Raw genomic sequence first — 13,573 nt, 5'->3', positions numbered from 1 at the left:
CACAGAAAAGATTAGTAATTCTATTAACAATTCGAGTTAAATAATCCGATGACACTTAAAGGCAATTGGTTGGCTAGCGGCGTACCTATGCAAGTTTTCGTTTCAGTTTCACTTAGTTTATCGCTAGCTTCAAGCAGACGGCGACCGCATCCACTGCGCGACCTTTATCTCATAAACGAGCGTTTTCATATTGAGCTTCGGTACCCCTTTGTTAAAACCTTTGTGTTCGCGTGTTAAATCTTCTGAACCAGACTCCAGGAAAGGACGGATCGCTTAGCTGATATCTTGATTCAATAGCTGGCTTTGCTCGGACGAACCCATGCCGTACTGTGATCAATTATTCAGACAACACGTGATTCACAGTTTAGTGTCCCTAACCCATGTGAACACAATATGGGCTCCAGGGAATTTGAGTGATCTGTTTGACGTAAACTGACGACGATCATTTTGTAGAATCAGAATATCTTATACTGGCTCTCTCTCCAAGCTCTTTAGGGCGTAGGCGTAATGATCACTGAATGGGGGATATTTCTTACTTCCATGTCGTGGGGACGAATTATTCATTTTATGTAGTCCCTTATGTGGAGACCAGTAACTCCGTTTTTCATTCTTATGACCGCGACGAATCGGGTAAGACAGTTCGGCAACACGATGCCACCGCGGCTGCCGCTCACGCGGCTCTGGTGAGTTGACCACTCGTTTAAACGTGCATCCGTCGTGGTCAGGGAAGGTAAGAGGAAGCCACCAAAGATACCAAGCACCATGCATTGCCTGTAACGACACTATCATTTATTTTATCATAAAATGCAAAATTAGGTGTACAACTGAACAAGCAGCCGGCTTCGACAGTGGTGAAGTTGGTTAATGCCGCATACCGCAAGAATTGTCAGTGGTATAATTTAATTGGGGAAAGCTCGTTAATTAAGGTTGATCAGGTTTTCCTTATACTGAGCCCCGGATGACCAGAGACATTCGCATAAACACAATAAATCAACGTCAAACATAACAGAAAAGGTAGTAACAAAAAAGACGTCGAAACAGTATACCTTCAGCGAGATCTGTCGAGCGCTCTAAAATAAACAAATGAGTAAGGATGGCAGGGCAGGTGCGTATTACCAGCTCAACTCAAGCCATTCTAATATTGGGCACTGGATTGTTATGCTGAGGTGAAGGAAGCCTACGGCAGAATAGAGAGCCCACGGCACAACGAAGCAAGTACACAAAACCAGTTATAACTATCTCGCGTACTCCCTAGGTGCTAGGTTAACCGGATACTATCTACTAGTGCCCTACCCCATGCCTAGTTTTGTACTTTTACAAATGTTAAAAAGTCGTCCACATAAAATAAATCTTGCTTCTGCTAATCTGGAAACTTTAAAGTCTAAAAGTGGAACTACTGTAATTATTAACTAAAAATTATAGAACTATTGTACATACAATATATTAGAAGCAATTGGCAGATGCTTCAGGAAGCTTATATACTAAATATTTTACACGTCAGCACGCGATAAGCTATCGCTACGTTATGAGCGACCATCAAAGTTCCATACGGTGCATCTAAATGCTCCGAATAAAAGTGCAAACGGTCAAAGATAACATCTTTATCTTTCCCAAATCCTACCTGTACAAATATTAGCGTTTATTCATTACAGCCATTTATGTTTGAAACGCTGAGAGACTTTGGTTCTACGACAACCAATTTAGTGCAGGGCGTATTTAAACGATAAATGTGACCAGGTGAGCATCGGCGTCCAAAATATTACAGTACAATAGGACAACGCCGCTTCTGCTAGGGGCATTTCGTGAAGTAAGACAGGGAGGACTTTCTACTTTAAGGAACTAAGGAAAGCAGCGGTAGATAAGGAATACACCAACTTACGTTATTTGCGTTAATCCTAATCTGTTTGGCCAACATGTTTACTTTTACACATAAAATTTCGTACTTTTTTATCATCTCGACATATCATTGGCGCACTTATTTAATGTAAATGCTGCTTGGTTTCAGAGTTTCCCCAAATTTTGTCAAAAAATCTGATTCCAAACTCTTTTAAAAAAAAATTTAAACTTGATCTTTCATGAGAGATCGAGAAAGTATGGAATCATAAGTGATTCCATACCTTCTCGATGAAATTTGATCACGCTCTGCAATATCGATTTAAATGTGGAAAGAACCTAAAATTCTGCGCATTGTATTCCTGGCTTCTATGATATTTCGCCTGCTCTCGGGTATTTCGACAGTCACGATTTTCGCTTAATGCCAGAAAAAAAACAAGATCACCTTCATCTTGAACGCATTGGCGGCAAACTCATTGAGTTACATACTTGGGTATTGGTATTGGCATCTAATTAGATTTTTCAAAGTCGTGTTTTTCAAATTGTAGATTTGTAGTAAACAAGTAGATTTTTCAAATTGAAAAAACAAAAAATACGGTAGAAAATAATGAGCATATTCAACTGACCTTGACAAACCAAGCAATTTCAAAATATGGTTTAATTTGTAGTATTTAACTCACCGAACCATATTTGATGTTTTAAGACACACACGAGAATACTACAAAATTACTACCTTGAAGTTTTTCCAAGACGAGCCCAAACTGAACAGTCGATTCGTATCAGGGTTCAGATTTTCAATATGCGTCCGATTGTTACAGGACAAATAAAAGTGGTAAAAAGAGAAGGCTCCCATCACAAGACTGCCTACGGCCGATACCGCAACCAGTGCGAGGACGGCTTCGTGAAGCTCGGTTGACTGAAGATGCCATTGAAAAGCGGCTGTGTAGTACCACAAGATTGATACTGCAACATAAGCGAAAATCAGCGTCGTGTAGAACAATGTACAGAAGAAGCTTCGATAGTTGTGGAAATGTATGCAGTTGTTAAACCACGGACAATGATGATCCATACGCATCACACAGGTCCTGCACCGTCGGCAGTGGTGGGTTCGTTCGGGTTTCAACTGTCGACACGGGCGACACACATTGATTTGGCCATTAGGCACCGCAATAACAATCTGGCGGTCAGCCGCTAGCCGACTGACAAACTCCTGCTGGTCAGTTGGTGCGTCGACAAGCTGTTCAAGCATGTTCCATTCGCCTTCAGACAGCTTAAACCGCGAAGGGACTCGTCGAGGCGAAGTGAACAGGGTCAACAAATATGACCACACTAGCAATATTAGGATAAATACGAACGGCACAAGTATCGTAAAGTAAGCGCCAGTTCTCTGCGTTGTAACGTGCGCGCCGAGAAAAAGGAAAATGTAGGTGCCACCACAGATAATAACGAGGGCACCCGATACGATTGTACCCCAATGATTTCCGAGCCTTCGTAGACAGGTACAGCCTTTCTCCGTAGTATCTGTGGCTTCACTAGTATTAGAAGAAAACATGGTTCTAACATGGTCCTCCAATAAATGAAGTAACTCAAATAGAATACTGGGCAACGAATCTGTACGGCCCTTGAGCTACGCTCAGAGCTCATGCTTCGTTGCCATTTAGGATTTGTTTTCTTGCGAGCTACATAATCTTACTGTTGAAATGTGTAGTGTCTCTGTCGTTATCTGCACTATTCTTACGCAGTAGTTGTTTAACCTGTTTAATGAGTTTAATCTATTGTGAGCTTCATTGATACGCAGAGATTTAGGTGTCGCAACGGACAGACGGGGAAGGTAAATCCGAATAAAGTTGCGGAACAGCTCGCATCTACTGTCGAATACTGACGCTAACTATTGTCTTGTTTATTTTCATCATCACTTCAGCAAAAGGGATCTTCCACTTCTTTTCAGAAATAAATTTCTCGTTAATAAAAATGTCAATGAGCACAAAATGCCTTTTCCCACTTTCTGATTAAACCTTGTTGCTATTTTAGCCAGCTCTTATTTGAATTAGTTATTATTATTAGGTAGTTGTATAAAAAAATGTATTGACTGCTAGCACTAAATGCCGATATGACACAATTAATATACTCTAAACAGAATGAGAAACCTGTGATAATTTGTTTGAAAATACTACGAGAGGCTACTTTTACATGTTTGCAAATGAGACACAATTGCATTTTACCCAGAGCTTAAGTATTTATCGCATATCGTTACGGTATTAACAGATAGTCCTTTCACGTAGAGAGAACTGAACAGTAACATTTAAGTTGAGGTGATCATTGTCTGCGACTCACCTAGTTCTATAAGCTTTTACTCAGAATACAGATGATTTAGTCGCACAAATACCTAAGTCCCCTGTTGACAAAATCCGGGATCTATAGCCGCTAGATTTATGCGGAACAGCATGCTACAAGCTGCATGACCAAACACGCTCTGTATGTAATAAAAAGAAATAAGACTAGTAAAATTAAGCCGAAAGTACGTTCTAAATTAATCTTATATCGCACTACAGTAGTTCAATAAGACTTTTTGAAAGTAAAACGGGAAGCACGGTCTTTGACGTGCTTAAAAACATTTCCAAAATTATTTAAAAATTCGTTTGTTCTTGTCGGCTTGTTGACTTTTTTGCCTCAAAAAATTTCATTAATATTTACTTAAAGTTGTATATATATGACGTATCTTCCCGTCTTCAAATTCAAAATACAAGCCGTATTGTATAACGATCTTCTCTTCGTTCTCAGCTGAACCAAAGGGTTTCCCTTGTTTTTCATGCGCACGGATGCTAACAAGACGAAAATCGTCATTTGATGCCCGTTATTTTACTGCACAATTCATTACCGCCGTCTCTTACAACGAGCTCACAACAATTCATTGAAATAAGAATACAAATTAGATCTGTTCTCTACTTAATGGTATTTATTCGCAAGCAACAACATTGCCGATTTTGATGACCAGCCTGCAATCGCTTCTTTATTGGTTGCTTGTAAACAAATCAGATTTGATTAATTTTAGCAAAATACGCAGAGTATGATTATGTACAGTCGAGTGGGTCGAACATGACGCGACGTTTGAACTGTCCAGGATGACTGTATACATCGCTTCAAATACTTTCCCCCGCAGTCTTATCCTCTTAGTGTCTGCATTTATTCAAAATTTATTAGTACCTGCTTTCGACCAAAGCGGGAGCCATTCGTGGTATAAAGTAATTTCACGGATAATCCTTATCGACACGCAGTTGACAATTCACATTGTACAGGCGTTTATACACAACTAGGCCGCTTTTTCCGTCACTGATCTCATCTGAACTGCGGGTTCTGTTAGGGATAAGGGAATAAACTGAATATTGTTGTCACATAACTACGCTTGGTTTTAGAGAATGACCTTTGCAAAGAAAAATGTTACATCGAAATACGGTAGTGACTGGTAGGTGTAAATTAATAAACTAATTATATATCGGAGTGTTTCTGCTATAATCTTATCTTTTTGCATCTATCATCCCTTTCCGCTCAGGCGTTTTCTGGGTTTCACACAGTTGATAGCCATTAACAACAATTATAATGGTTGATAAATGATAGTAATACGTATCTACGTTTCTGTGCGTAGCGAACGCGCTCCAGCTACAGCTTCCCTAGCACTGCTTCACAACAACTGCTGCTTCCAATGCAAACACCTTATATTGTTCATAGATTAACAGCACGTTCCTAGTGAACTGATACACCACACCTGGAAACATTTCGCTCCGTAGCTTGAAAAAGCTGCTTGCGTAGATGCCACGCACACTTTGAGTTGTCGCTAAAGTTCTGACCGACCTGAAGGTTCACGTTCTATTAAGGATTCGCAGGCTTATTTCATCTCTTTCCGCACAGCATCTTGCAGTAACTGAGTGTCGACGTCGTCATGAGGTAGCTGTATATAGCGGACGACCGAACCGCGTACAAAACAGTTCTTTACAGATAAAATGTGTGGATGCTTGTCTGGATCCGTGACCGATATATCGACAAGCTTTATATTTAGATACTGGTCGACCGAGTGTAACGTGCCGCAAATACTGATATCGTTTTTCAGCTCTACGACGACGTCCTTTCCTACCAGCGACTTGAAAAACGAGTAGAACAACATTGTAAGGCTTTCGCTAGTTCGCTTAATGTCGCCCAAAAAATTTGACTGATCACGAAATCAGGAAATATATTCCTCGTAGCGTTTTAGTGAATATAGCGAATTGCTAAATGATTGTCAGCGTCGAAGCGGCTCACTATACGATGAAGATTCGGGTCAGTTTGCACCTTCTGAAAATACACGAGTGAAAATAACGAGCTGAGAACACTTAAAAGTGTTAGCTGATCGACTTAGCAGCAGGAAATCAACAAATAAATGATTTGGCTATCGGAATAACGAGAACACACTTTTCACAATGGTAGTGCCTAATTCAACCTAAAGCGGCTCGTTCTAAATAGTCTGAATTTTGCTGCAAATTCGAACCGGAAAACAACCATATTAGCGTTTGTTTCAGAATATGCTAGTTAAACCCAACACATTACGAGGACGTTAATTCTACTCAGTCAGAGTTACGTTTAAGTCAGCAAATATATTTACATATGAATATATTAAGAGTATTTTTCATATGCTGTGTTGCGAGTGAGCAGTTTCTTGTAAGACGGAACTCAGAAGACGAAAACAAAGGCTAACTTATCCAAATAAATTTATGAACACCCTTGGATAGAATTATATGCTTGTATGTTTCTTCAGAATAATAAAATTCGTAATCAAACTTTGGACAGGCTAAGTAGAATACTTAACAAATGAATATTATTTGTCAGATCAGACGAACACCTATTATAACTGTATTACACCAAGTTACTATACCTTTCGCTAAGTAGAATATTACTTTCAACTGTTTAGGTACCGTGCTTTGAATACTTTGTCGACTACTGAGAAAAATTTTACAAGGAAACATAATATACGAGAGTCGTCAAGGGCTGCTGTTTTCGCATTTAAGTTAAGTACTTAAGATCTAATGTTATAAAAAAATATTACATTATTCACTATAACTGACCACTCACAAGAATCTCGAAAGAGTACGCGGAATCGATTGTGATAGTCGCGTTTACATCAGAAAGCCGGACTGGGACAGCACTCACTTTTCGAATATTTTTATTTACTTGTTCTAATGTAATGCACGTCGCCGATGATATCCCAGACACACGCATAGGTAAACAAATTCAAATCGGTGCTCAAACGCGCGTGAAGCGACCTTGGCTATATAAACCGTTACAGAAATTGGATTTGTCAACTTTGTCCAGGTTATGAGCATCGCAGACACCCAGAGTCCAAGTGAATTTGCCAAGTCCAAGTGAATAAAATGTAATAGCTGAAAGAGGCTATTAGTTAGAGCGAAGGTTGGAGTCTTAGCTAAACATTAAGTCTTCTGCTATTGCGGACTGCGGAACTTTTAGTAGGCACCAATTAATTCGGGGCTTCGCCTGTACTCGGAGAAAATCTCTTTGTTTCGGTAAAACATGACCGCAATGCGCGTAAGATTATCTTTCTATTTACCAAGTATAAATTGAACGGTCTATTTTAAACAGCCATGTTTCTTCGGTTTTTTAATAGATAAACTTCAGACCAGTGCCAATCAGTGGTTTACCTATCCGTATATATAGGCAACTCATTTTAGATATATTTATACACTTGGCCTCTGAATAAATACGGTCTATTAAATCTGTTGCTCCCAGCAAACTCATGATGACAAAGTTCGTTCAAGTTCACAGCTAATTTTGAAGTACAACCGACATAAATCTACTTTTATCGAATTTTAAGTAGCTTTATCTAAAATGTAAGTTCTCTGCCTTCATTTTAATTCTGAGTTATAGTTGTAAGATCTATTCAATCGTAGATCAAATGAAAAGAAGTAGGTTATAAAGCGGTATATTGCCAACTAAGGAAAACAAGGTAATATTTTCACTTATATTATTTGTATATGTTTAAACTAAACATAACAATTTTGGATGTTTGATATCAGGATTGTGACAGGATTCTCAAGGAGGTAGCAGGAGAAACAAGATTCTCGAAGTATCTGGAACGACATCGAACTTAAAAAGAATTATTATTTCAATTTAATTGAATTTATTATATATTCAAAAATCGTGTGTCTGTTTATTGAATTGGTGTTTTTAGTTTTAAATCTAATACTGCCGTTAATCATTATTTCAGTATTTTTTAAACCTATTTGTTTACGTTGCTGTGAACAATGTTATATGAGGCCAGCCAAACCAAGGAGTTCCCTCAATAGAGTTTTTGAAATGATTCCATTTTAAACTTTTTTCCAGGGGTGGAATACGTTGATTGTATTCCATACTAAAGCTCAAACAAAAAGCAATATTTTCTCGGTCTCTTGAATATACGCGTAACAGAAATAAAGCAGGCAACCGAACAGTTGAGGGTTTTAAGAACTATCGGGATCTGCTTATCTTCACTTCGAGATAATCGCACTAGCAAGCTAGACCACATAGTCCCACAGGCCTATCGCCTCGCCGCACGACCTTTCAAAAGTTGATAGGCTTCAGCATCTGGTAGAAAATATTCCACCCTCTCTCGCTTCAGAGACATCCGTTTTCAGACACCCATGTTTCAAATATATGCTCAACTGGTACCTATAAATAGGTCCAACCATATGCGGCAAAGGAGCCAACCTATGAATGAGCGTGCGTCTTGACACGCGACCACACGATAATAAAGTAATAATTTGGCAGAACACATTTTGTGCGACGAATACATCTGGCTGCGACCGTAGCCCAAAAGCGTCGAGCAATAGTAGATGCTAGCAAAGGCAGAACTCCATTCAGTTGAAATCATGTAAAATATATTTTTAATGTTAGAAACGCGGCAGGTTCTGATAAATCTTATAATGGTCGGTCTTGCTGCGTAAATAACGTCCTACTAAAACAAACACAACAAGAAAACCTAAAATCCAAACGCATGTGGGATCAAATACACAAATGCTCGTTTTTTTCCGGAGGACATATGATGGAATTGTTTTACATGTTTTCATTGAATTGATTCTTTTTTTTCGAAACCATTATTCCCCAGGTATATCAATGATTCGTACGCATGAAATTTTTATACAAATAGCGTTCTCTGTGAGATCAATATTCTACAAAAAATATTGTTGTAATTTGCTGCAGCGAACCCTGGACTCATAAGGCCCAAGCGGCATTTATTCGAACAACTTTAGATGTTATTTGAAAATATGTCCATCTTTGTTACCACTGACACTTGCTACTATCCCTAGTTAAGCGACCTGAGTGAGGAAGACACAGTGTCTCACTAGATATATTCAGAGTTTTTTCAATAGATATCGAGTATTTTAGCTGGTGTTTGTGTCAGCCTATGTGAAGCAAACATTAACCCCTCCCAATATCCTGCTCCTACATCAATAGATATAAGACGCAAGAAGACTATAATTATACAAGTATACAGGTTTCATTGTCCAAATAATCAAATGGTTTTGTCGAAACACATACTCGTGCTATGCTGTACACTATCATGTAATGGTACGACTGAGCGTCTCGATTGTCTGGGATGATACCTCCATAAACACATTAGACATATGGTCTGTGGTACATGGCTAGTCAGAAGTAAGCACCGGCATTGAAATATTAGTAACAGGCCTGCTTGGTGGTACAGATGAAGTGCTCAGTGTGTTACGTGTAAAAGAGTGCACTACGATTACGGAATAGAAATCGTATCCTTCGAAACTACTAGCGATATTCAAGAAAATAGATATATCTGAACGAAACTCAGGCCGAGGCTAACTAAACAACTGCTGAAAATTTGTATGTACCTATACGGTGTTACATTTCAAGCCATTCAAAACTAAAATAGTTATCTAATTAATAATAAAAATCAGTAACAAAATCTGTGTGATCCATGCATGCGTTCACAATTTATGTCTAATTGACAGCTATGAACTGCCTCGCAAAGCATGTAGCTTATAAATAACTTTAGTCGTTGTTTCAAGATCCTATGAGATATCATGCCTTACAGTAGGCAGAACTTCCCTTGTATTCCAACCTTGTTCCATGGCTGCATAATTTCAAGAGGTAGTTTTCGAATCTGCCTCAGCGCGTTTGTATGTCGCTTTTCTTCAGCCAGGGGATGGGGTTTCCTTGGTAAAGAAGCTCACGCACTCTTGCTACAAGCTTTCGCTTCGGAGAACGACCTCGACCACTATCGCTGAGGCTACTGCGATCGCTATGAGGCCAATGTGCAGCCGGCACAGTGTCGCATAATAATCCAGATCTTTCTAATATAGCTGCTCTGGCCAGGCGTAGCATCACCAATGGCGCTGGCAGCGACTACTGTCTCGGTCCTACTTTAGCACACTATGTACCGTCACATTCGTATTATACTTCTTGGCTATTTGTTGCGTACCCTTGAGCTACTAAGGCCCCCGCTACCACTACCACGAGTGACACGACTAGTGTTAGTGGCAGCCCGTGTAGTCGTGGATGCGATCACAATGTGGTCCTCTACGGCGACTGTAGCAGCTGTTAGAAACCTACAGAGAAACCAAATGGCTGGTTTGTCGCTCTCTTGATCGTCATCGCTCAGTACCACTGAGGAAAGGGAGAATGGCCGTCGAGGCACGAGAAAGGAGACAGTGCTGATACGCTCTCGGCGTTGGGAAGATGCCGCGGCTGAACCGACGGGACCGGCCGGACATTAAGAGTCTGGGAGACCAAGATTGAACGAGACCCATAAATGTGAGCTAGCCAGCCAGCTAGAAAGCCGACCACGTTAGCACGAGTTGCGCGCACCAGCGGGTGACGACGGCGGCGGCATCAATAAAGCTTAGTACAGCACTCGCCAGTGTCGTACTCGGCAGTGCCTGGAACTGCGTTTAGCCGAAAGACCGAGCCAAAGGATCATGCGTGCCAATAAGCGGTAGCGCACAGGGGACGTCAACTAGTGATCCAGCTTCTAAGCGACCAAGGCGAAAGACCAAATGGAGTCCTTTTCTTTCTAAAGAAACTGGTTCATATTGTGCCGCCGATATCAGCTCGGCTTTCATTATCTCGTATCAATGACTATTTGCGGACAGGTCAACAATCGAAAACGTGCATTGTGCTTGGCTTCGGGCAACTGCAACGATAACCGTGAGCTGTGAAAAACACTGCGTTTGCTAAGTTTAGTGCAGAGAAAATAATTTTGCCACAGACTCATCAGCAAAAACTTTGCGCACAAATGTAGTCTACAAGTTGCTCACACTGTCTGCAAGGGAACTTCATGAAGAGACGTATGTCTCCACGGTCCCTACTTGAGTATACGCTAATTGTAACTGCTGGAAAGGACAGAGTAAGAGTGCGGAGGTAGCAGTCGGCTAACTAAAATAGACATTTAATGCATGAGCAAACACTCGAAAAAGTTGAGTGGCATACAAACGTATTAGAACATTTATAAAAATATCCAGTGCGTGTCATTCAGTTGTACAAATGCCAATGCCAGTCCTTAAATGGAATCAGGTTGATTGATCGTTGATAGAGCAGCATAGGGTAGTCGTCGTACATCTTAGACAGGTAGGTGTTGGTAAGATTCGGACATTGTGTTGGATATTGATCCGTGAACAAATATACATATATGTATGTATGTGTTTATTTTTATTCATATCTACGACGCATAATGAGAATCCATTTAGCTACGAAATTATCAACAGCACTAACGTTATTACATTGCTTATAAAAGATTTTTGAATTTAGAGATGGATATTCTTTTTCAAAAACATGCGAGTAAGCTAGTGGACTCGAATTTACTCTGTTTTTTGTCTTCATTCTTAACTATTAACTGTGCTCAGGGTACTCAAAGCATTTTCGTTTATGATCAAAATTTGAAATGTTTGTATGTTGAATTTGAAAAAACACATAATAATGTGTTAAAAGACGACTCACCAGTAAAATAAGCGCAAAGCTCAACGGGTAATGGGATTAGTACCATAGTATCATGGAGTGTACGATCAGCTTCTCAAGTTGCTTATTTCAACGTCCTATCATTGGCAGTGCCATGTACTACAACTTATTATAATTTTACAGTTACTTGCGAATGAAGTGATATCAGTTTTTATGTGACTACAGTACCGTTGATTATTAACTTGGATATATATATATATATATATATATATAAATATTAAAAATTCTCCTCCTCATTGGATTAACAACATGGTATCATTAAATATTAGTTTAAATGTGTTATACTGCCTACTTACTGGCTGCTACATCCTAGCATAAGAACAAGTCCTGTGCGGCTTAACTGAATTGGCGGCATGTAACGCCGAGTTTACGCGCCTCTCGCTAAAAGCACGATGGGCAAAATCCTGTCTTTGCACAGAAATTCCCGAAGGTCGATACAGATCGACAGAAGCAACTTGCTTTTACATTGAGGACACCATCGTGTGCAATGAGTTGTATAGATGCTAGCATTCGTCGAGGTCAGCTAGTCAAGAAAGGCCCAAGATGTCAACAGTGATGACGGTTAGATAAAATTGACGGTGCTGTACTATCGGCTGAAAACCAATATGTTTTTCTCTTAATTTTTAAACAAGCAGAAGCTCTTAGGTTTCACGGAAGATTTTCTAGGTAGGAGAGCTCCAAACCACGCTACTAGGACACAATATAGCTTGATAAATGCTTTAACATCATATGTCATACAAAACAAAGGCTTGCTTATTGTGGTAATTTGGTGCTTCTCACTACTTCTTGTGCGAACTTCCTATGAGAAAACTATATTAGCTAAAGAGCGCCTGTAACGCTAATTAGAGCTACAGTGCCTATAACACTTTACTGTTAGTGCAAGAAAAAAAATAATTGCTTTGCAGGCTCAAGGTCCCGCTTTCGGTAGTTTTCGGCTTTCAGTCCTGAAATGAAGGAAAACGTCCGATATTGTAGGCCCAATGCTCGCGGGTTACAACTAACGCTCAAGGTAGGCTTGTATTCTACTACACCATAGTCAAGTTTGAGACATCGTTCCGCTCTATGACGCCCGAAACAAAAAGCCGTGTATGCTACGATATTGACGTTTTTAATGCCTGAGTGAAAAGGCCTGCGTCAAACTCGATACACTTTGGTGCTTATGCATATGTTTGGCAATCAAAATTCGAGAAAATTAAAGCTTTGGAGCGAAGTTGCATTCAACGATATCATGATGAGAAGCGCCACACCTAACCACTTCATAAAAGGAGGTGCATTACTTGAAGCCGATTGGTGCGCTTCATTGACACTGATGCTATCTATGTTAAATAAGCGTGATCCTTGTTCGACCTGAGCGAATAGGTAGGCTTCGAATATGTACGAGTGTACGAATGTGCACGTATACAAGATTACTCACGAAACCACTGATAGCCTAAAGCGGGTATACGCAAGCCGCAAAGGGTGTGGGCGTGTAACGTAACTTGTTAAACACATGGTAAAATCATGTAGCTGCCAATAGCACATCTAGGTTAATGATATAGGGCAACGGATGTATGAAACAACGTTACAGAAAACTACTAGCAAAATTCTACTGTTATAGTATTATTTTTTAAGCTAACAAGCTTTTCTCTCTTTAATAAAGGATGCTACCTAAAACAATAATAATAAATTTGTTGAAGATTTTTGCGGTCAGCTACAGAAGCAAAAGTGAGTTTTGCATATAAAATATACCTACTCTATA

At 39.8% G+C, this 13,573-nt stretch overlaps 3 protein-coding genes across 9 annotated transcripts in view; 1 reads left to right on the top strand and 2 right to left on the bottom strand.

The window, feature by feature from the left end:
• Positions 1 to 128: 128 nt before the first annotated feature.
• LOC111264591 (palmitoyltransferase ZDHHC20-B) lies at positions 129 to 4,664 on the bottom strand. Its single transcript, XM_022840652.2, has 2 exons — positions 2,567 to 4,664; positions 129 to 771 (listed from the first exon to the last, which is right to left on the bottom strand). Exons 1-2 carry the CDS (start codon positions 3,383 to 3,385, stop codon positions 466 to 468), a joined length of 1,125 nt encoding a protein of 374 aa, XP_022696387.1. The 5' UTR covers positions 3,386 to 4,664; the 3' UTR covers positions 129 to 465.
• Positions 4,665 to 4,767: 103 nt separating this feature from the next.
• On the bottom strand, positions 4,768 to 10,424 carry LOC147752934 (U6 snRNA-associated Sm-like protein LSm2). Of its 5 annotated transcripts, none has more exons than XM_086970131.1 (2): positions 10,304 to 10,424; positions 4,768 to 6,159 (listed from the first exon to the last, which is right to left on the bottom strand). In XM_086970131.1, the coding sequence occupies exon 2, from the start codon at positions 5,990 to 5,992 to the stop codon at positions 5,717 to 5,719; it is 276 nt and encodes a 91-aa protein (XP_086826257.1). In that variant the 5' UTR covers positions 5,993 to 6,159; positions 10,304 to 10,424; the 3' UTR covers positions 4,768 to 5,716. The 5 variants fall into 5 exon arrangements, with proteins under 5 accessions (XP_086826257.1, XP_086826258.1, XP_086826255.1 ...); XM_086970132.1 differs by lacking the exon at positions 10,304 to 10,424 and adding an exon at positions 9,944 to 10,254; XM_086970129.1 differs by lacking the exon at positions 10,304 to 10,424 and adding an exon at positions 6,934 to 7,048.
• A 173-nt stretch (positions 10,425 to 10,597) lies between these two features.
• LOC111264590 (uncharacterized) overlaps positions 10,598 to 13,573 on the top strand; it is a 22,659-nt gene continuing 19,683 nt past the window's right edge. Inside the window, exon 1 of one of the 3 annotated variants that reach the window (XM_022840651.2) lies at positions 10,598 to 11,448. The gene's annotated coding sequence lies outside the window, so the exon portion shown is untranslated. The remainder of the gene's footprint in view (positions 11,449 to 13,573) is intronic. The other 2 variants (XM_022840647.2, XM_022840649.2) reach the window with 2 other exon arrangements.

The sequence above is a fragment of the Varroa jacobsoni genome, unplaced genomic scaffold (genome assembly GCF_002532875.2).
Source record: "Varroa jacobsoni isolate VJ856 unplaced genomic scaffold, vjacob_1.0 scaffold_878, whole genome shotgun sequence".
NCBI lineage: Eukaryota > Metazoa > Arthropoda > Arachnida > Mesostigmata > Varroidae > Varroa > Varroa jacobsoni.
This window is presented reverse-complemented; position numbering and strand designations above follow the sequence as displayed.